General features: G+C 43.7%; 1 protein-coding gene and 2 long non-coding RNA genes across 5 annotated transcripts; 1 reads left to right on the top strand and 2 right to left on the bottom strand.

Annotated features, from left to right (window-relative positions):
• Positions 1-3,248: 3,248 nt before the first annotated feature.
• On the bottom strand, positions 3,249-15,698 carry LOC124061195. Of its 3 annotated transcripts, XR_006843697.1 has the most exons (5): positions 15,268-15,698; positions 13,715-13,795; positions 8,065-8,304; positions 6,883-7,034; positions 3,249-3,467 (listed from the first exon to the last, which is right to left on the bottom strand). It is a non-coding gene; the product is annotated as an uncharacterized LOC124061195 (long non-coding RNA). The 3 variants fall into 3 exon arrangements; XR_006843696.1 differs by having other exon boundaries at positions 6,883-8,304; positions 13,715-13,846; XR_006843695.1 differs by having other exon boundaries at positions 6,883-8,304.
• A 260-nt stretch (positions 15,699-15,958) lies between these two features.
• Positions 15,959-16,565, top strand: LOC124060102. Its single transcript, XR_006843502.1, has 2 exons — positions 15,959-16,193; positions 16,271-16,565. It is a non-coding gene; the product is annotated as an uncharacterized LOC124060102 (long non-coding RNA).
• A 683-nt stretch (positions 16,566-17,248) lies between these two features.
• dmrta2 (DMRT-like family A2) lies at positions 17,249-21,594 on the bottom strand. The gene is made up of 2 exons (XM_046392756.1): positions 19,497-21,594; positions 17,249-19,021 (listed from the first exon to the last, which is right to left on the bottom strand). Exons 1-2 carry the CDS (start codon positions 19,954-19,956, stop codon positions 18,135-18,137), a joined length of 1,347 nt encoding a protein of 448 aa, XP_046248712.1. The 5' UTR covers positions 19,957-21,594; the 3' UTR covers positions 17,249-18,134.
• Between the last annotated feature and the right edge of the window lie 1,630 nt (positions 21,595-23,224).

Genomic DNA, 23,224 nt, shown 5'->3' with positions numbered 1-23,224 from the left:
AACATGAACAAACAGCGGATTTCAGTCTTTACATAATGCTGGAAAACGCAAAGTAGCTTGTCAGAACTGCTGCATTCCTTCACTCAAAGTGAGGATGTAAACATGTCGTAGGTGTGTGTGTGTGTGTGTGTTTAGTGGTGACTGGCCTGCTTTAAAATCTGGCTTCCCAACAGACACCAAATCTGTGTTTGTTTCTCGGGCGTCTGTGTTTCTCTGGATCTCCCTCCAGTTCTCACCAGTTCTGGGCAAACAAATAAAAGCGCCGCCTTTAAGTATGAAGTTGTGTTTGAGCTGCCTTAGGTGTGTGTACGTATGTGTGTGCGCGTGCGTGTGTTCGTGTGTTTCCTGTGGAGTTGTGTTGGAATGAGAACACAAAAACATTCACTGGAAAACATTCATGGCAATTTAGAACGAGGCCATTAAAGCACACACACACACTTTACATACACAACACAAAATATAACGCAGAAAATGTATCGAAATGCACATTCGCACAAATCCACACAGATACATCACTGCCGCACTCCTGTGGTATTTACGCACACTCGCTATACACACAAAAAATGCACGTAAGTGTATGGAAACACTGTGTCAGTTGGTGTGTGTGTGTGTATGTGTGAGTGTATCAGTGATCCCGCAGCATCTTTGGCTGGGCTACAGTGTCATCACAGTGTGTGAGCGCCACACTCTGTCACTCTGCCTTGCTGGCAACCAGCCTATCAAAACGCAGCAGCCTACACTTCCTGGTGTGATGGAATTGAGCCTGTTCTTCTGCTTTTCTCGTTTTTTTTCACTTTCTGAACATCCAGCAGTTGTTGTCAGGAGTAGCTGTGTCAGGATTTTATTTATTTATTTGTTTTCCTCTGACAGAAGATGCTAATATTCTTAAACACCTCAGATGCTATTGACTCAGATGGATTAAAAGTCATTAGAACATGTGGGCTTTTGTGTGTTGAGCTCATTTCTGGCAGGCACACATCAAAACAATGTAATAGGATTTCATGACAGCAAAATGCAAATTTTAAATCTTTCCCCTTTGAAGTGTTAATTAGTATAGGTAAATAGAATCCATATCACCTGCAGTACATGAAGCTATAACAGTTATAAACATTCAGCCGTGCTCTGTCATTCAGCCTTGTATTTTAACACCGGCATCCATGAGTGTTTGACAGAAAATTCTTCATCTTTTGTGAGGGCACACAAAAATCTTTGGCTAATAATGTAGGCCCTTAATCAGTCATTTGGTCCAAAGAACTCCAGTGGCGACAGGTTTGATTATCCACAGCAGCTCCTGTACACAGTGTCAGCTGCTTGACCGCTGCCCTAAATCTCTTTCCTGTTTACAGTAAGGCACTCCAGATACTAACATCAGCTACTGTGCCTAGAATGTCACACACACAATCTGCCTCTGATGATTTCATTAATTTCTAGGTGCAAGATATTAAATTAAGTTCCTGGACTCCAAACCAAGCGCTGGTTTTCCTGTAAGTGGTCCCTGAAGATGAAAATGCCATTACCAGATGATTCTGTTGGGACAAAGTTTTTTACCTTCAGCCCACAAGAAAGAAAAAGAAAAAAGAAAAATGAAGGAACCGAAAATGTCTGCGTCCTTCACTCTTAAAGTTTATCCTTCCCTGGCGTTTCCAGTTTGGCTCTGCGTTCCATCAAAAACAATTAGCTGCATGAAGCCACCGAGGGATTACTCTCTTGTCACTGCACTAGCGACACCTACTGGTAGGTGAGGGCACATGTGCACAGGGAGCTGAGATCTGAGCCCCTCACTATTTGGTCTATCAGTACATGTGGACCAGAGTGAATTTTACTAACATTTTCAAGATCATTTTTTTCCTAAAATAACCATGTCTTTCAACTATGGTATAACCAAAGTGAGGGAAGGATTAAGGCACGCACACTAAGGTAATTAAAACACTTCAAGCTTAAAGCAACTATAAGCAACTTTCATTGTGTTTTGACTTTGGCGCCCCCTGTGGAGAAAAGCTGTAATGTTTTCACCACCTCATGTTGTAAATATTAAGTATTAAGAATCACTTTATTGGCAGTATATATATTTTTACATACACAGACTGAATTTGTCTTCTGCATTTGACTCATCCTTAGTTGAACACACACATGCAACACCCAGCAAATTACATGCAGTGAAACACACACAGGAGCAGTGGGCAGCATCAAGCACTTGGGGAGCAAAAACTGGGGGTTATGTGCCTTGCTCAAGGGCACATCAGCCAGCTAATGGAGTGGGTATTCTTTTCTTTTTCTCTTCTCTTTGCTGACCGCACCCGAGCATCAGCCATAAAAAACACAAAACATCTTGTCTGAAACAAGATGAGAACTCCGGTCTCCTGCACAAAAGCTGAGTGCATTATAGACCATCCACACATCGACTTCCACACCCCTAAATTCTGCCTTGCTGAGGCACCTGTAGACTGTGATAACAACAATCTTACAAGTTCATTCAGAGTCACACTGTGCAAGATAATTAGATAAGAAGCATAATAGATCTGTGTCAGACTACATTATGAATTCTGAGGCATCAGATGGTGTGACAAATGCCTGTGGAACCACAGCATTATGTGTATATATATATACATATATATATATATATATATAAAAGTAAGCTTTGACCGTAATGTTTTTAAATTGTGTGTTCTGTATCATCTCATGTTGTATTCTGACTGGCTGGTGTATAAAGATGGTTGTAGCAGCAGTTGTCACATTGTCTGAATTTGTTCCTACATTCCTGCCACGAGCCAAAACTCTAAATCGGTCAACATGTTTCCCATGTCTCACTGTTGACAAAGGGTTTCGCTGTGGTTCTCTCATGAGTGTCAACTTTCATGTAAGACTCCCCAAATTTGCACTGAGCAGGGTACACCACCTTTAAGGAACAATGTGTCCTGGAACATTTGTACTGGAAATATGAATCCAGTGCTGTAGTCTTAGGTAGGTGAGTTTGATCTCTGACAAAAGTGACATCTTTCAATATTTATCACTAACAATGATGTTGTATAATCAAATGTTTCAGTTGCATACCATAATCGAGTGATTCCATTTGTGGGTATTGTAGGACTAATTTAATAAGTACTGATAATGAATGTAATCTCGGATTTTGCACAGTTGATCTGGAAATTTCCATGCCAGATTGGGGGGGGGGGGGGGGGGACAGAACTGATGAAGGAAACAAAGAAACACAACACAAACAAAAAACACAACACAAAAATGTGATTAATTAGCTCTGAAATGTGTTAGCAGTCAAAGGCACACGCACAGGGGCTTACAGCAGCAACATTTGGAAACAACACATATACTGTCTACACAGGAACATATTCAGATGCATTTATTGACACACACACACACAAACACACACACCAGGCGTTCAGCAGTCATGCCTTTCTGTAGGATTCTCCTCTGGGTGCTGCGTCCAAGGTGAGTTCGCTGGCTGGCAGCTCCTGAGGAGTTGGTAGGAAGAGATAGCTGAGCAAAGCTATTAAAATACGGGCAGGAATTTCCCTTATCTCTCCCACTGAGGCAGCTCGCGCCGCTTTGTGCTATTATGGAGATAAAATGCACAGAGGCTTGGAATGAGGGAGGGAAGGAGGGAGGATGAGGAGGGGAGGGCGAGGTTGGGGAGGGAAGGCGTAAGAACGTCAGATTTATGGAGCTAGGGAAGCTTAAGGTTATTAAATCGGAAGATTACTCGACTGCGAAATTGTTGAAGTTTTTACGAGAAGTTGAGGGATTTAGGCCGGTATTAAACAGCAAAGCATTAGGAGGCCGGCAATATACATTATTCACAATTTATTTTTACCCCTTTTCTTCTATTCTGTTCACCCTTTTCTTTATTCCTCCAGTCTTTCTTCTCCCTCCTTTCATCCAGCTCACAGTCAATATCGAGCTCCTCCTAAATTCTTATTCAGAGCGGCATCTGCGCCTCCCATTTCTCCCGTCGCTCCCTCCACGGTGGCAGCGTGTAGACAGAGGAGGAAGACAGAGGAAAAAGAGCAAGAGTCAAAGGGAAAGAGAGAGAACGAGCGAAAAGAGAGAAGGGGGATTCAAAGATGCTCTGACTGAAGGGATGTGCTTGTCATCCCGTGTTTCAGTATTGACACCGCTCACAGTGTGAGGCAACGCATGCTCCTTCAAGGACATTCATCACTGACAACTTTTTAGAGTGGAGGAGTGAGAGCTGGAGGGCGGAGGGGGGCTGTAAAAGCAAGGTGGAAAAGACTGATATTTTACATTAGGATTTGAGTAGAGTAAGCTGAACTTCGCCTACACCTACATGAGGCCAAGCAGTCTCTAACACACATGCAAATTGCTTTCATGATGATGTGAGCATTAACTCCTGTGGCATTAAGTGTATCTTCAGGGCAGACAAATATAAACACTTCAACAACTGGTCGTAATCCCTGTGAAGGGAAGTAACAGAAAGATTTTATTCAGTGTCAAATATTCATCACAGATTGACAAATGGGGCACCTACTCACTCAAATATGTTCTTACATCTACTCTGACAACATAATGCATCTCAATATGTCCTGCTGGCTTTGTTGTTTACCGCTCACACTTATAAATGTTTGTGTCCTTGGTTTGCAAAACAAAATCACTTTTACTGAGAGGATCATCTGGTGATGTTTGATGAACTACAGGTTGAGACAGATTTTTTTTTACAAATGGATGCCCCGAGCTTTGCTTCAGAATTCATGTGTGAATCAATATTTGTATTCTTAAAAAGAAGCATTCATCTTTTTCAGAGGGGTTGTTTCAACACAGAGTCATGTGCAACACGTCGCAACACACCCCAAAAATGGGTGACAGATTCGTCGTCCTCCCCCGCCGCCCCTTACCTAGAGGCTTAACCACCACCTAACCATAACAATAATCATTACCTGCCTAATCCTAACTCTTACCTTAACCCAACCCTGACCTCAGCCTAACCTCAAAGCAAGTCTTCATCCTAATATGTAATGATTTACATTGTGGGGAGTTTTGTCCCCATAAGTACGGCGGCTCCTCACAATGTGACTGAGTAAACAGATTTTTAATACAGGAAACTACAGACAATCATGTGCTTGTCTCTCTTTCAGGCTCTACCAGCAAACAGTTTCTCACAAAGGAACATCAGGAGGTAAAAATTGAAAAGAGAACAAACTCTTCTTTCACACAAACACTATAGATAACATGTATACATCCACGCACACACACACACACACACTTAAAGCACCAGATATCCATTTATATACGAAAGTTGGTGGAGAGATTTTCTCAGCGATTATCTGAGTGCTTTGCATGTGTGTATGTGTGTGTTGTTGTTGTTGATGCTGCTAAGCTGGTAAACACACATGCTCTTTGATACACCAGGAGGCCTTGAGGATATTTCACACTTCTTTTATACTTGTATTCTGCTGCGCACTTTCTCATCCTCTTCTTCTCTTCACCTAATTTGCACAATTTCCCTCCATCCTTCGTTGACTGCAGTGACTCGGGAAGAATCTACGCACCCCCAACTGTGATCTGAGAGCTGGGGAACTTTTTATAAGCCGGCCAGCTAAGTTATTTGCTTACATTAGGAGTATTCCTGCGCATATTTGTTTGTGTGCATCTACATCCTGGTGATGGATGCATGGATGTTTACGTATGAACGCATGTTCTGCACATGCAAGTTCTTTCTCATTTTCTGCCCTCATTTGCTTGTGTGATGAGACTGATTACAGCGATTTTCACCAAATACTGGTGAGAGGGTCGCATCATACAGCTAAATATGGCCAGCTACATCTTGTCGTTTATGGAGGACTCCCCCACTGTTTGTTGACACTTAGAAAGAGAGCCAGCCATCTCCCGCTTCACTAGATAATTCTCTTCTGTGGCGTACCAGAGAGAAACTTCATTAACCCCACTGCCACACAGGCCAATCCTGGAGATGTGCATGTGTAATGTGGCTGAAAGCAGCCTTTTAACGCTGTAAACACAAACTTGCTAAACGTCAGGATGTATTACACACTCCAGCTAAATCGCAAAGAGCTGGTCTACCAGCTTGTGTTTCATGGGCTGTGGATAAGTGCAAAAATTATGCAATAAATATTATATGAACGCAGATACGTAGTTTCAACAACAATGCACTCACACCACACGGTCCCATGAAACCATTCTATGTTGAATTTATGTTGACGTGACGTTTTGCAACTGTAACACAACCTTGCATCCAGCACCAGAGTGAAAGTTAAGACAATCTTGGAGACAGGGGACTGTCTTTGTCTTGTCATTTTAAAACAATTTTTAAACCTGCTTTAAGTGTTCTTTTCAGGCCACTTGGGGACAGCAGAAATAATCCCTTTTTAAGTATAGTTTGTTAGCGATGAAGGGTTCTTTACACGTGCAGCAGACATGGACTAACATCAGCATTCATTCTGGTGTCACGTTTCTGGCCACCTGATGAATGTAAGTTAAATATTCACTTATGTTTAAGCTAAGATTTGCTCTCCAACCAGCTCCCATGGAAAATATACGGCTCTTTAGCTGCTAAAATCTCTGTGCAGTGGGTTGCCTGCTGTGGGTAAAAATGATACTGTGACTGCAGAAAAGCAAACCAGTGAACTTAAAGGTGCTAAAATGCTCCACTGAGCTGAAGGGAGCAGCAGTGTTGATGGTTGAGTGTGAGTGAGTGGTGATGATTGGCTGTGGGTTCATCATTATAATTAACCTCTTTCAAGTAACACACGGTCATTTGATCAATACGCTTTAAGAAAATATTCTATCATATTGCCAAAACGTGTGCTTGATTGGGCTCACACTCATGTTTGTGCAAAACAAGGACCAAGAATGTAAAAATAGATTTGTACTGTACACACACAGATCCTCATTTACCTATTTTCCTTCAGGCTGTAAGCGGCTAAATAAAGCCTCCAGGGGCGAACTGAGTCGCCCAGAACTCCATCCAGCATCCATGCGGTCCTCCCACTCCCTGAAGCTCACGAAGATGCTTCCTCCTGGGACGGTGCTCTCACTCAGCCTGGGGGCTGGAGTCCATATGGATGTGTTGGAAACACATAAGAAGAAGAGCACAGTTAAAATTGGGGATTGTATATTTTAAAAAAATGACGCATTTCTCTGTTGTTTGTGTTCTGTTTGGTAATTGACGAAAGATGAATATAGTCACTTTAAGTTAAATAAAAACTTTGGGAGGACACACAGTCAGGAGCTGCCATCAGTGATGGCACCCAGTGTAAAGCCTGAGCTGGGCAGCTGCCTGCATGTCATTTATTTCCTCCAGTATCTGCCTCCAGCACACTCACGCACACCAGCCAACAGGCTCCTTCTGTTCCTTTATCACGCACACTGATATTCACACATACTGTAGCAGAGCAAAGGGAGTAAATGAGCACACACACGCGCACACACAGAAGATGAAAGGAACAGCGAGTGAGGGGAAAAATAAAAGAGAGACAGTGAAGATTGCAGCTTAACCTCTTGGCTCCACTGTAAAGCAGCACTCACTCACTGGAGCCTTGCTGATAGCCATCTGTCTGGCAAGGGAAGACAGCCTCACCTTCGCAACACATCAGCACGCTCACAAACACTCATCCCACAAACACAAGGGCAGCTGCACACACACTCACACACTCACACACACACACACAACTAGCCACCACTCACTGGTGATAAGTAGAATGTAAAAATGTTATTTTGAGTGTGACTTTAGTACTGTATAGTTTTCATTTATCCAACAGAAATGAAAGTTTAGATGATTCTTTATCTGCAAAATGAATCCTGTGACCCCTTAGATTCAAGTCGCATGCCGCCAGCCCTTAACATAAAGTTAATTTTCTTCATTCATAAAAAATATGCTTTTTAGATATGCAGCTTGTGCACCCAAACCAGTGATTAACATCAGTTTAAAGTGAACAAGGGACTTCAGTGACAAAGAATGAGCTATAACTGGGGGATCCTGAACAGAATCCAAACACTTTAGATTTCCTCTTTAAATCTGGAGCTTAGTCAATAGCTCCCTCTCAAGGTGATGGCTGAGCTAAAAAACCTTTGACGTACCCACATCCTCAACCCCCCAACTCTTCCTCCTTTCCTCATCTTGCTGTCTTTTAGTCCCACTCTAAAAACATAAATTCCTTGAAATCCTCCCACTTCTCCGCCTCCAACTCTTCTCCACGGTCTTCTCCCCACCGCTCGGTGTCCTCTCCACCCCTCGATCCATCTCTGTCCTCCTGATCAATAATCAATCTGCAGGGGCCGAGGCCAGGGGCCCCGCGCCATCTGTCTCCATCGGCAAACCTGAGAGAGAGAGAGAAAGAGAGAGAGCGTGAGAGAATGAGAGGGGAGAGGGAGGAGATAGAGTCCAATCTATCTCCATCTATCTCCATCCGTGGTCAGGTCCACTCTGCCAGTATAGATCATAATTTGGAGAGGTGTAATTGCTGGTCAGAGACTGGGGGTGGATGCTGGGGGGGGAGGAGGGGGGTGTCAATAATGTTTCTACAGTCCAGTCCTCCCCTCTGCCTCACCTCCTCACTCTCTTGCCTGACCCAGTTTCCCTCTTTTTCTCCTCTTCAACTCTTCCTCTGTGTCTCTGTCTTCTTCTTGCGTCTCCTGCTCTCTTCACTTTTCTCAATTCAATTTACAAAGATCCACAGACCAAAACAACATAATTTATCACTCCCCTTCCTCTACTCTGTGCTGGTGTGTCTTTATGTGTGTGTGTGTGTGTGTGTGTGAGTGGGTGGGTGTGCATGAAGTTGGTTTTCCACTCTAATCCTGGAGGACCAGCACCAACAACGCCTACCCTCAGCGTCTGTGCTGCACTTGACATCCGTTTGAGCGTTTATGCATCAGAGGAGGATGTTGCTACTTTGATAACGACCTAACTAGTAACACCTGCCTTGGAAAAAATAACTCTTGGCGCCATAAATAAATTTTCAAATACACTTGAGAATCATGCACCATGCTTGCCAAGACTTGGTGGAGATATTTTCCAATGCCCTAATTTGATCATAATATTACATAAGCAAGTACGGGCCATGTGGTAGCAGCTCTGAAACAAGCCTATCCAGCCCCATAATCATCGTGTTTGTTTAAACCTAGAGAAAAACTCTTTCTTTCTTTTCTTTGATCCCTGTGGTAATTATGAAAACAGAGCCATACATTTTATTTCAGTTTTGCCAATTTGGCAGAAAATACCTCATTTGTAACTCAAAGATATTTCCACTCAGTCAGAAGCAGATTTTCTCTGATAAATGTCATGATTCTCATACATTGACAAAACAAAGAATCTAAAGCCACGCCAGAAGCTCTGTGAGGCTGCAGCGAGCCTGTCAGCGTGTTTACCATATTTCATAGCAATCCATCCGACAGTTGCTTCACTGAAAACCACAAATGTCAACCTCATGATGATGATGGGGGAAAAGTCTGGGGGTCACCAGCGTCATTAGACACATCCTCTGGGCACCATGAATATCTACAACATTTGTGTTATACTGAGATATTTCACAGGGTAATTGAAAACTTTGTCCTGCTGGTGGCACCTAAAGGAAAGTCAAAGGAAAGCTATGCACCAAATGGCATAGCAATCCATCCAGTTGTCAAGATATGTCAAGAAAAGCCAAAACTGTTGACACAACACAGTGAGATAGAAGGAAAAGTCAGGTCAGATCACCAGGATGAAGGATAATCACCTGGGGACCATGACTGTCATGACGAAATTTCATGGAAGTCCATCCAGTAATTGAGATAATTCAGTCAGTAATTCAGTGATGAGCTGACTGACTGACGATGTCATCCCTAAAGTGAGCTACTGTGAGCTACATTCCAGAGTTCATTTCACATTTCACATGCTTTCATGTGTCTGAGACCTTGATCTTCATTATAAACCCAGTGTAAATCCCTGGTGCAATCTTCAAGGTTCAGTCAGGTCCTACAGGTGTAACACTGAGTGGGTGTTGCAGGTATAAAGCTAATGCAAGTTATCACTTCTTGGTCCCCTCTGAGCTGTACAACACAAATTCTTTAACCTGGTGGAGAACAAACTCCCCCTCTCCTGCTCCACCGAGCTGTGCTAACCTTTCCCATCTCCCATCTTCAATTAAAACGTCAGTAAGAAAGGATGTGATAATCCAAGACTCATCAGTGTGTGTGTGTGTGTGTGTGTGTGTGTGTGTGTGTGTGTGTTTTAATCACACTGGAATACAAGGACTATTTAAACACATGTGCTTGGGGTGTTTGGTGGGGACAGAAAACAAAAGAAGTCAAAAGACCACCTGAGAGACAACATTTCCCGCCCTTCTTTTTTATGGCTCAGCCAAGAAGGGCAGGTCATAAGAAGCAAACCCAAATTCTCAACTCTTAGAGCCATAAACACACACACACACACTCAAAGATGCGTGGGCACTGCCTGAGCTCCCGTGAGTGAAGTCTGGTGTGTGAAGGATAGCCCAAAGGAGGAACAAAGAGCCAATGAAACTTTAATGAGATGGTCATGTATCAGCTGAAGACTCCTGCAGCTGCACGTCTGCACCGCTCTCAAACTACAAACTTATCTCCCCAATCAAATCGATAAGGAAACCCCTCCAAAAGCCCTCCAACAAAATCACAAGAAGAAACACAAAGAAGATCCGACGATGGGGATATATTTAGCTGTTCTGTTTCAGGTTGAGCCCTTGTCTTCTCTAAGTGCTCTCCAGAGATCTAGTATTTGTTGTGCAAAAGCCAAGGACAACTGAATGACAAGATTTACTTCACAAAATATTTAAATTACCAACTTAGATCAGTGTGGTCTGGCTGCAAATCTGCACTAGAAAGTATCAACAGCAACATGAAATCTATGTCTTTGTCTCTATATGTCTGTTTTTATAGGCTGCATGGGTGTTTAACAGCTTCTCTGGATTGTCCTGATCGTCACGCAAAATGGCTACATGCTAGCAAATACTTAACCTGTAGGTCTTACTATACAAAGACTGCAACTTTAAAAAAAAAAAAAAGCACCGTTGCCATTCTTCCTCATCCCCACCATATGTAATATACATACAGTGTATTATATGTGATATGCTAATAAATTCTGAACACACGTTGAAATGATGCCGGCCTCTCCCAAAGCCCCCGTTCTCGCTGTTCCCCATCAATGCTTTCTGCTGAAACGTACGATTTGCAATATGCAGTTAATGAGCTGTTGAAGGCTGAGAATGAATCCCATTCTAGCCATAATTGTGTAAGGTCTCCCGAGGGGCGCAAGTGTGTGTGTGAGCATGAAAGTATGAAAGTTTTTGTATGTGTACTTCAACATGTATGTGTGTTTTTGTGCACGTGGTGTCTGTGTGTGTGTGCATCTGTGTGTGCTTGACAGTGGGAACAGAAGCATCTTTAATCTTGATTTGACGACTCAGAGCAGGGAGGCTGAAAACAATGCAAGTAAGTGAGTAAGAAAGACAGAAGGAAGGAACGATAAACAGATGGAAACAGAAAGTACCGGGAAAAGAACAACAGAATAAGGAGATATACAGAGAGAGAGAGAGAGGAAGAGAGAGGAAGAGGAGTGAGGGGAAAAAAACCTCTCCATGACTGTGAGGAAGATGTTGAGGAGGAGATCTCACCCAGGAAAAGAGCCAGAGAAGAGGAAGAGCTGTTTCCTCACAGACCTACTTCTGTCAGTCAGTCGAATGTGAAAACAGACATACGCAAGCTCTGCTAATACTTGGCAGACAACAACAAATGTAAGACGAACAAAAAAAAAAAAACATTAAAATTGTGCGCTTAGTGTGTTTGTGTGTGTATGTGCGTGTATGTGTGTGTGGGGGGGGAATCAAACAATTCCTGGAGAAAGTCTCTAAATGTACCATTTTAGACTTTTACAATGATGTGCTGCATGACAGCGTGTGTGTATGCGTAAATCACCCGTGTGTGTGTGTTTGTGTTTAGAGCTTTACTATGACACTGAGAGATTGGGAGCTCATCATGCTTGACAAGACAGACAGGCTACACCTGCAGGATTTTATACACACACACACACACACAGTCGTGTTTCCATCACTTCTGGGGACTTAACATAGACTTACGTTCATTTCCTGGAGGCTTAACCAACACCTAACCATAACAATAAACACTACTTGTTTAATCCAAACCCCTGACTCGAAAGCAAGTCTTCATCCTAATATTTAATGATTTACATTGCAGGGACCCTTGTGTTTTGTCCCCATGAGTAAAGCAGCTCCTCACAATGTGACTGTGACAACTACAGGAATGCGTGTCGACACACAAAACACACACATGCGCGCCCGCACACACACAGCAAAACATATGCACACACAACATGCAAACAAAAATCAGAGGCAACCCAATGCAAACACACACACACACTGTCACACTGCAGCACACCTTATCTGGCCCAGCAGTGTTGACTGACACTCTACACTTGAGGAGATTAAGTGTGCTCATGCTGTGTCGGCACAGCTTGACGTCCATTTATTCTTAAAACTCATATGAAGCGTCTCCTTGAGCTCCAAGCCAACCACGTGCACTCACCATCCACCACGTGCACGCTTCACAGTTTCACTGTACACGCCTGCCACGTTATTATCACTGCTGTCACCGGAGAAACTAAAACTGGTGGTTGCAGCTTCCTTCACATTCAGTCGGATGTTCACATGATCATTTGTGTGCTGACTTGATTTCGGGATCACCGGGACTGAACCCCCACGAGTCCCTTTATAGATTCACAGAAAATGAGGATTCTTTTTGTCGCTCTTTAAAACATTTTGTAGGTATGTGTTTTTCATCCAACATCAGCTGTGTGCTGTTTAATTGCCACACAGAAAGAAGGAGCCTGTGGCGTTTGTGGATCCAACAGCAGCAGATTTAACCAACACACTATAAATACACACAGGCCATCTGGATACTTGCAGGGTACAGATAACTCGCTGGCAACTGCTGTTGGTCTCTCTTTATGCCTGTTAACATTAGTATATTATTAATCATAATGGGGCCAAGGTGGGCTACATGAGGACCTCTCAGGAGACAATCAGAGCTTGTAAGGACCCAGTTTGGTGCTATATGACAAACCTTTTTTTTGGTTTGCTGTTTTAGCAGTGATATCCCAGCGAGAGCGTTGGCTCTGTCGGATGTGTCCTGGCCTCAGCAGATCAGACATGAGCTGCCTCTGGCAAAAGTTGGATGACAAATCAGGGAGACTGTGTGTCGTTCTTTGTCGTGTTCCCTAGTTTATTTAAAGTACAATATCGATTCTGTGCAATGTTATTTTCAAGAGAAGTCCTTTACCAAAACAACAACTACATTTGAAACCTTAAAAAAAAACATTGTTTAGTTTATGTAGTGCTATAATAAAGTCGTGTTAAATCAAATTACACCAAACTAACCGACATACAACTTGGTGCCAGGTAATATTTGAGTATAGGAACACTGATTAATTACTGTGCCTCTGGCCGGGATGTGATGAAGCTGACATCTAAAGTGTGCACTTGACGTGATGGTGAGAACTTGGAGGCAACAAGAGGTCCAACAACACATTTGTGGCCAGAATTTAGAGTCGATGACTAAGAATCAGATGTGGTTAGCAGCAGTGTGGGCCTGTTTTGGACCTGTTTGGGCCTGTGTAAACCCTTGATATTGCAGATTCTGGGGCGTCATTCACGACACTAGGCATGCCAGATTTAAGCCACTGCCAGGCTGATTTGCCTACCTGGAATGTCTTCACTGCGGCCAGCTGCATCCCTGTTAGCTTCAAAATTGTGGCCAGCTTTTAGTGTCGTCTGCTGCCTCTCTGAAATAGCACACGACGTAGAGGACCATTGCATCATGTCAGTCGCAGACTCTGAGAACAAAACAAAAATATGTCTTTAAAGTCAACATGTATTGTCTTTAACATGAAATCAAATAATGGACTTGTTGCGGTGAGGCGTTTATTCTAGATATACACCAAATAACCCATTTTCATCTGCATTTTTCCATTTTTTTTCCTTCTCCTCACAACTCTTACACCTGCACAAGACCAAAATCACGAGCAAATATTTATGTCCAAGTCGGAAAGCCTGATCCATTCACACGACAGGACAACACAGGCTTTTCCCAAGGAGCTGCCTCGATGTGAAAAGGACGGTGCATATGATGGAGAGAAGGAGACGGAGGAAATACGTGGAGGAGTGAGGTGGGTGAAAGGTGCCTCTGGGGCAGAATGATGAAGGGACCCTTCGAAGGACAGATGGGATTGAGATTCCCAAATCAATACTATCCAAGGGTGTTTTGTTATTAACGCATACAGCGAGGAGCCCGCGTTCAATACTCCTCACCTGACTGCTCACACGGTGACACACACACACACACACACACACACACTCACCCTTTTGCCTCTCCTTCATCTCGCTTTCTTACTTCGGTCACGCTTCACACTTTGTGACATTTTATTTGATGACGAGAAGCGCCACAGCTCTAAAAACTGTTCAGCAACAGTGCAGAGTGGGAACCAGCAGGGGCCCCCAGACCCCAGGGGCCCCATAGGCCTCAGGTCACTTTGTTTTAATTTAGATTTAAAGTATGAAGAGTTTAAACTCCCGTTGACAGCAACAGTTTCTGGTTATTTTAAGGTTTTTAATTTAAACGTTATTACTGAGACAACGCTTATTGCTGTAAGATGTCTGAGTGCATACTGTAGGCCACCAAGACAACATTTATTTATTTTGTTTTGGTTTTTTTGTTGTTGTTGTTGTTGTTGCAGGGCTGCTCGAGTCAAGACTCTAAATTCAGTGCGGAAAGCGCACAATTGTTGTTGTCTCAGTGTTGGTTTGTTTTGCTGTTATCTATTTGTTATTCTGACAGTAAACCAAAACAGCAGCTCTGAAAATGAAAATGGGTTTTATGTATGGAGTAATAACCTAAATGGATTTCTCTCTCTCTCTCTCTCTCTCTCTCTCTCTCTCTGCGCCGCTCTCAGAGCCTGTGGCCATTTATCTGCCAGTGTCTAATTATTCATTAGTGCACAACGGAGAAAGAAGCGCGGAAAAACATAGCTGTGCATTCACTGCAGCAGGCCGGCATTACTCCAATGCTCTCGCCTCCTCCTTCTCCTGCTTTCTCACACTCCACCACTTCAGCTGGATTTTCACACACGGAGCCACAGGGGGTCACAATACAATATGACGCGGACGCAGCGCATTGTGATGAAATTACTCACAAAGTTAAGCCATAATCTCCCTATAGGGAGGATAAACCACAAGGAATACGAACCAGAGGGTTTACCTTTAGGTGCTGCTGTCTGCTCTCACCACAGTTTCGGCCGCACATTTAATGTAAGTCGCTGGTTAACTGAGCAGAAAAGACAAAACGCAGCTGAAGCAGTCAGACCAACACGGTTCATCCTGTTCACGTCCGGAAGGCAGGCCACGGTGCAATACACACAAGTGGCCAGCAGAGGAGACTCTTTCCTGTAGTAAGCGAATCTACACTGTCAGACAGCCCCTCGAACATGTGGTGTGTGCATTTACACGCACATGCAAAAATCAAATTTGGTTGAATAATCTGAACATTACAGCAGTCAGCCATGAATGCATGCAGCTATAGGTGCTCCACTGTAAGCTGCATGGTGGACCTGACTGCCTTACCGCGGATTCTGATTTGTTAGACGAGGCTGTCATCTAGTGGCGCTGCCCGTGACGCACACGGCCGTCTGAGCACCAGCGGGAGTCAGCATCCTCCTCATTAGCACCGTGGCCTGTGGCTGCAGGTTTTCTTTCCAACCAAGTAGCAGCACACCAGACTTGACTCATTTAATCAACTGATCTCCGTCTTCAGACAGTTGATTGGTCAAACGGTGTGCTCTTGGTTGGTTGGCACAAAAACCTGCAGCCACACCGGCCCTCCTGTGGACCGGTTTGACACATGTGGTCTACAGGATCTGCTCGCCCTCCCCGCCCCCAGCCTGCAGGACCCAGTACATTACGTCACTGACGTCTTTGCGAGGCTCTCATACGCTGATGTTAACGTCTTCTTGTTACAAAAAGCACGATTTTGATAAACTTCTTGTGCTGTGGGCTTGTGGTTCCAAACCCTGTCCTCCACCTCTCCGCCAGGTTATTGATTTATTTATCTGTTTGTTTATTTGTTCGTCGCACAGCTGATTCAGCCATAGTCTACTCAACCAATCACTGATGAACATTTAACTGGAGGTGGGACGCAATAGCTGCTGGGAAAAAAATAAAAATAAAAATAAACCTGCCTCGTGCTAACAGTGGATGGCCTGCAGGTGGCGCCACTGCTCTGCGGAAACTGTAGCTGCCTCTAGATGGCGAAATCACTGAGAGGATGGAGGAAGAGTTGGTTGAGGCTCAGCCCCTGTATGACCAGCGGCAAGACGACAGCGTCCGGAGGAACACCAGCATTCACAGGATCCTGTTATTTTAAGATGTTACCGGAGGGAGGATTTATTCAGGATGCGTTTGATGTGTAGCTCGGTTTGTTCTCTGAATGTTTCATTGTGATGTTATTCGGGTTTTCACATTTTAGAATTGGTTATGTGAAAATAAATGAAGGTAAACCGGTCTCATTTTGTTACACTGATATGAATGAACCTCTCACCTTCTATGTATATATATATATATATATAGTATTTGACCAGCTGCTTAATAATATTGTATTGTTTCAAATCCAGTAAATCCAGAGTTTAGCTAAATATTTGGTTCTTACTGGAAATCAAAATGGACGTACAAACCAAAAAGGGCCTTCAGACGTCCATCAGCTGAGACTGAGCCGCTGGCTAAAACTGTGTCAGCTCCTTATAAATAGTAAATATTTTATTACTTCTTCTTTACAGCTCCCCTTTACATTTTTCTTTTTAAAAAACTTTCATGAAAGGTTTCAGTGCCAACCACAAGTAATGTGCTGTTGACATTAGCTTAGCAGGAGGAGACGTTCACTGCAGCTGCAGTCCTTGTGAAAATCTGTTCATTTATCTTTTACTTTGATTTAGAAATAATTTCTATCTGACACACAGATGGTAAATGACGGTAACTCTCCTGCCTGATTTGTCAGTAAACTCCAGGCAGCGTCAGGCCTTTTGCGGGTTGGATTTACTGTCTGAAGAATTTTGTTTTGTTCAAAAACAAGAAACTTAAATATCTGACACATGTGGAAGGTTTTCACTTCATGTGAGGTTTGGATGCGTCCTTAAGTAAAATCTGGTACACATGGATGCTTATATCAGTCCCAGTAATAAATAAATAATAAACTTGTCCACTTTCTTTAAAATAACATTTATTTCCAGCATATTCATACAATGTGACAGCACAGCTTGTAACATTTTAAGAGGAACTGACTTGAATCCAGCACTTTGTCACAGAATATTTGAGCTGACTAACGGGTAAATGAAAAGTCAAATATAGCATAGCATTTCATATTACCAAATGCAATATATAATACAGGCAGGTGGAAACGAACTAAAACCAAAAGCGTCAGATAAGTGAAATAATACATAAGAAAGAAAAAGGGATGGCATTTATACATCATTAGTTCAGCTTTTACATCAGGAAATAGTGTTAACATCCGTAAACTACATGTTATAATAACTTAATGTTCCCTCATTCAGTGTTCCATGTGTGTGAGAGAAACGCATATTTAAAGTCTGATTTCAAAAAATTATATGCACTTCAGTTTCACCAACCAGCAATTTGATAACTCTGGGATAAATCATTTCTTCCTTACTTTATGTTAAATCCTGCACACCTGACATTAAAAAATTCAGCATTTAAAAGAACTTGTGTGTACTTTAAGCAACTGGGTGCGATCTTTTCCTTTCCCAGCTTGATCTTGATTTATTTTGTCTATAAATATCTTCTCAGCTTCACTTTATGTCACTGATGGTAATAATCAGGATCAGCCTTGGCGAATGTCATCCAAACGTTTGTACTGAAACATATAAAATCATTTATGAAAATTACACACAGGTGAGTTTAGGTTTTTCCCCCCCCTCTCAGACCATTTGACTACAAGCCAGATAATCCTATTATGTACAGCAGCCTGTAATCAAAACACATCACAGATTTTCGCCAGGATATTCAACACTTGTGGCTACAAATACAATGGAATGTGTCTCTGTGGTCAGTCCGCCAGCCTCACTGTTTTTCCGGCGTGTTGTTGACCAAAGGCCCATACAGGCCGCTGGCGTAGCCCTGCTCCTTGTGTAACATTGTCCTGTCCCTTATCAGGTCGCTAAAGGCATAGTCCATCGGGGGTCTGAAGCCCAGAGTGGGCATCAGCCCCGTGGTGGAGTAGGGCGTCATGAAGGCCAGTCCCCGGCTGTGCGCAGAGTAGGCCAGCCGCAGCGGGTTCAGTCCCAGGTGGGTGCCCAGAGGATAGGTGCTGGGGTCGGTGCCGAAATGCGGGGCGTTTGGCTGGAGAGGAGAAAACGCAGAGCGGTTACTGAGCGTCATGGCTCCGGGTAACATGGGCCTCGTCGGGGCGGTTGTGGATGCGGAGGACGGCGGAGGCTGCTGTGCGTTTTGAAGCATCCTCTCAGCCGTCCACGTCTCATCCGGTCCGGCCTTGTTGGAGCCCTGAGCGCCGCTGTTGTTGAGGATCTGCTCGATGGCCTGCACCACGTCCTTACCGCAGCCTTGCAGGACGAGCTCCAGGACGCTCCGCTTGTGGCTGGGGAACACTCGGGTCAGGATGTCGATGGCGTTCATGTGCCGGGAGGCCGCAGAGGACGGGGAGGGCTCCTGCTCGTCTTTGTCGGTCTCAGAGCCGGAGTCAGAGCCGAGGGAGCTGACGGAACCGGGAGTTTCCCCTCCGTCTTTTAAAGGCTTGGAGACCGGCGAGTTGATGAAAGACTCGCTGTCTCCGTTCTCTGAACCCGAGCCTCCGTGTCGGCCGTCTGGGGACGAGATGCCCGGGGCCGAGTCACCTTCGGTGGACGCCGGTTTCCCCACAGTCTGCTGAGGGGTGGCGGATCCGGACAGCTGGTTCTTTGGAAACAGCTCATACTTCTGGATACTTGAATCTGCTGACACAATCAGATCACAGTGTGTAAACACGGGGAACTCAATGAGCCAAAAAAGTTACAGTCGGCTGCAGAAACAGAGGTCGAAAGTGAGCAAAGAGAAACTAAACCACAGGCCTTTAAAGGGGCCACAGTTTAAACACGTGTCTATTGAACAGTGTGACAGCTGTCACTGTCTCAATATAAAACACTCCACACAGACGTGCACCAAATTTTATTCTGCCAAACTACTCTGAGCTGCCCTCAGACCGCCTGTGTCTCTAGCAACCACACTACAAGCGTGACAAAACACACACACACACACACACACACATATATATATATATATGTATAAACAAACAATTTAACACACGTGAAGGGAATCATTTTTAACATTTAGGCCTGCTGATGGAGAGAGCACGTTTCTGCTGCTGGACGTTTTCAGACTTCATTAATCACCTCAAACTGAACTTGCGGCCTTTGTATCACAGCTCACCTGAGTTGCTCTCGCCGCTGACGGAGCTGAACACCTCGTAACTCGGACGCGGTGGGATGATGCCGTTGGCGGCGGCCAGTGCGAGCCCCTCCGCTGTGCCGTAGAGCAGCTGCAGCTCCCGGGCTTCGTTCTCCTCCTGCGCCTGCTGCCTCCGCAGAGCCACCTGCGCCGCCATCACTCGCTGCCTCTCGGCGATCAGGGTGCACTTAGCGCACATACAGTCCTTCCAGCGGCAGTAGCGCTTGTGGCCTTTCAGCGCGGAGACCACGCCGTGGTTCCGGCAGCGGGCACACTTCGGGGTGCGCGGGTACTTGTCCGCGGCGCGCAGGAGGAGCGGAGGGCCGCGCAGCAGGTTTCCGGCCATGGACACCGGGATGGAGGCTGCCGCGGCCGCTGCTGCCGCTCCTGGGTGGACTTGTGAGGCAGAGGAGACTGTGGGGAGCTCCGGTCTCAGATCCATGCCCGTTCTCCTCACTGATACAATTAAACTACAGACAAGACAGCGGTGTTCTGGACGACGGGTGTGAGTTAAACTATCACTGAGCCGTTCACATCTGCTCAGCGGTGTTCAACATCTCGGGGCAACAGGTAAAGCGTACTGACGAGGTTAACACGCAAAAAAATAATAAATAAACAACACAAATAAACAAAAACAAATCTGTGATCGAAACACCTAATCGAAATTATTCAAGGAGTCTGTCGAAGAAGCGGAAATGTGAAGATACAGTCGACTTTAAATCCGAGAAGATCGGGAGCCTGGAGGAGCGATCATTCCTCCCCGAAAGAAAGTTCAGACTGTCCAGGAGGAGTCGAGGTTGTTACTCGCCGCAGCCTGAGACACTAACTTCCTCCAGAGATTGTCAGTGGATACAGATCCCTCTCTCCCCTCTCTATTGTTGCTCCTACGTTTTCATTAGACAAATTTGACAACAATGTGGCGTCTGTCATTGGCCAAAGGGGGAAGGAGCAATCTGATTGGCTTGCTTCTTTTTTCAACTGTGTCCACCTGAGTTCTTCTTCCAAATATCAAGTGTTAAGAATCTGGAGGGAGTTCCCGGACAGCTAAAATCGATGCTGTGCATCTCAAAATGGAAAGAATTTTATAGATTTAAAACAATAGCCGATGTTATTATTGCATCTATTCAGCTGTACCGTAGGGTGATGTGCTGTCAGAAAGGACACGAAAAAGAATTAAGTGATAGCACTAAAATGAAGAAACATTTTCAATCCCTTCCAATAAACGTCTGTATATTTCTTAAAAAATATTCCGCACCATCTGGCGACATGTTCGTTAGAAGCATGTGTTTGTTCTGCTAATTACAGACTAGATTAAATCTGTGCTTATTGCTATTTGCCCAAAATAAAGATGATCCGTGACTGTAATCTCTCTCATCAGCCTGGAAGGTAAGCATCATTTATTTTATTGATTCACGTTGAGAAAAGAAAATGTGATCCTGTATTTAAGAGGTTTACTGACTACGGACAGTGAAGCTACCGACAACGCTGAACGGACACCCTGCGCTTGGCTACAGTTTAACACCGTCCGAAGTCTAACCTCGTGTGGTGGTCGCGCCGCGCGGCTGCATGTCACGAAGTCTATTGGAAATGTTTATTTGTGAGACACTTTAAATATTTGTTTCGTTCAGTCTGTTTACGCTTCGTTAATACTTCAGGATACATTCAAGTACACGTATGATAAATGCATTGCTGTCATTTAAAATCAGTTTCGTTGTATGGAGTCATGGATCAAATGAGCAGCCAAGGTTTTATTTGTCTTTATTTTGTTTTTCAAATCTACTGCGACATTATTCGCTTCGACACGTTTGCAGGAATGTTTTTGAAAAAAAAAATGTTGCTCTTTTTAGTGTTGATTTTCCTCCTTCCATAAGACTAACACGCCACAACGAAGCGCTTCCTCTGCACGTTTCTTTGCTCCGTTTTTGTGAATTTTATCATAAAATTAATGAATCAGAAATGAAAGTCAAACTTAAGAGTTTGTTGTGTCACAAAGCATTTTTAAACGCACCACAGATTGCTGGAAATAAATGTTTATCGGTGTTTATGTTTTTTTTCATGTGTTTTAATATTAGTTTTTTACTGTATATTTATTCACAGCCAAAAATAAATAGTTATGTAGTTTATACAATGATTATAATAGATTAACAATAATAAATTGATAATAATAATTAATAATAATAAAATAAATTGGAAACATATGAATTTGGTTATTATTATTATTGTTATATTTATTATTATTATTATTATTAAATATACGCAAGTCTAATGTAAGTCTGAATAAATCGTGCCTATTTGGGCACAATAAAAACCTTCATTTAAACGGAGAATGTGAGCTCCAATCTGCCACGATTTCATGAATTATTTTGTTCTTCGTTCATTCATTCTAAAGGTTGTCAGTCGGAAAGAAATGATTTACAAATCATTTCCTCCGTCTTATCGTTAAATTCGATGCGAAATGAGCGTTTTGCACCGGAAGCCTCGTCGTGGTGCTCCGGTCGCCTCCCGTCACTCACTGACCACAACACTGCGATGCTGCAAAAGGGCAACCCAACGCAAACCACCTGCGTCCTCACCTGTTCACTCATTTGAATCCAGATTCAAAAGTTATAGATGCTTTTCTTTCTTTTCTTTTTACTTTTCCTTTTCTTTTTTTTGTTTGTTTGTTTGTTTTGTTTTGTTTTGTTGGAAATCGACAATCGTCAGAGGATGACAACAACCGTCTTATTGAAAACCAACCTGAAGCTGATGATAAAGAAATGGCTGCCGGCTGTGCAGCAGAGTGTGTGCAGGCCTGCCTCCTCTCTCTCTCTCTCTCTGTCTCTCTCTCTCTCTCACACACACACACACACACACACACACACACACACACACACACACACACACACTCAGGCTCATTGTTTACTTTCTGAATCACTGTAAGCAAATGCCATCTGTTTCCCTCGCCGCTGTCATCTGCACCTTAATTACCTAGCCAACAGGCTAATAGAGACGATATTAAAACTACATCTTTTTGACATTCAAAGTAATTATCTGCATGGGCGCCGATCTCACTTGGATGGAAACTGCACGTCCTGCATGGTAAAGTGATAGTTGCAAACTGCAGAGAAGGTCCCGGCGCACTGAGGAGATTAGAGGCGTATACCCTCACCTCAGGATGATGAGTGATTTCAAAATAAAACACCGTGCACGTCTCATTAAAGCTGAAGTCGCTGGAAGATAGTTGATGCTGCTGACTGCTGATGAGAGAAGATTTTAAGTCACGATCCACTCGGATTTGGCGAGCAACATTCGCGCGCAATGCAGCTCTGTTTTTAATACTATCTGTAGAATTCACTCTAAAGGTTGTCCACTTAAATTAAATCTGAACGAACTGTCGCTGATTGCATCCGAAGCGCTCAGCCATAACGGAAAGTTCATTTTGTTGGAAAGGAGGAAAAAAAAATGCATTATGATAGGGATTATGTTCACCATTATTCCTGCTGGACCAATTAAAATTGCCCCCCGCGCAAATTAAAAAGTGACTGTGAAGGACTTAGAAAATCCAACATACTTTTAACCACTTCATTAGGCCTATGCATCAAAAAAACCACGCGATGCTTTCATTTCTTTCAAGGAAGGCTACAGACGAGTGGGTTTTTAACACCCTTTTAAGATCACAACAAAGGCCATGCTTGACCCAACATATGTAGCAGCATGTTTCCGCTGCCCCT

This window comes from Scatophagus argus, chromosome 6 (genome assembly GCF_020382885.2).
Source record: "Scatophagus argus isolate fScaArg1 chromosome 6, fScaArg1.pri, whole genome shotgun sequence".
NCBI classification, from domain to species: Eukaryota; Metazoa; Chordata; class Actinopteri; family Scatophagidae; genus Scatophagus; species Scatophagus argus.
Note: the sequence above shows the minus strand (reverse complement) of the source record. Positions and strands in the feature narration are given on the sequence as shown.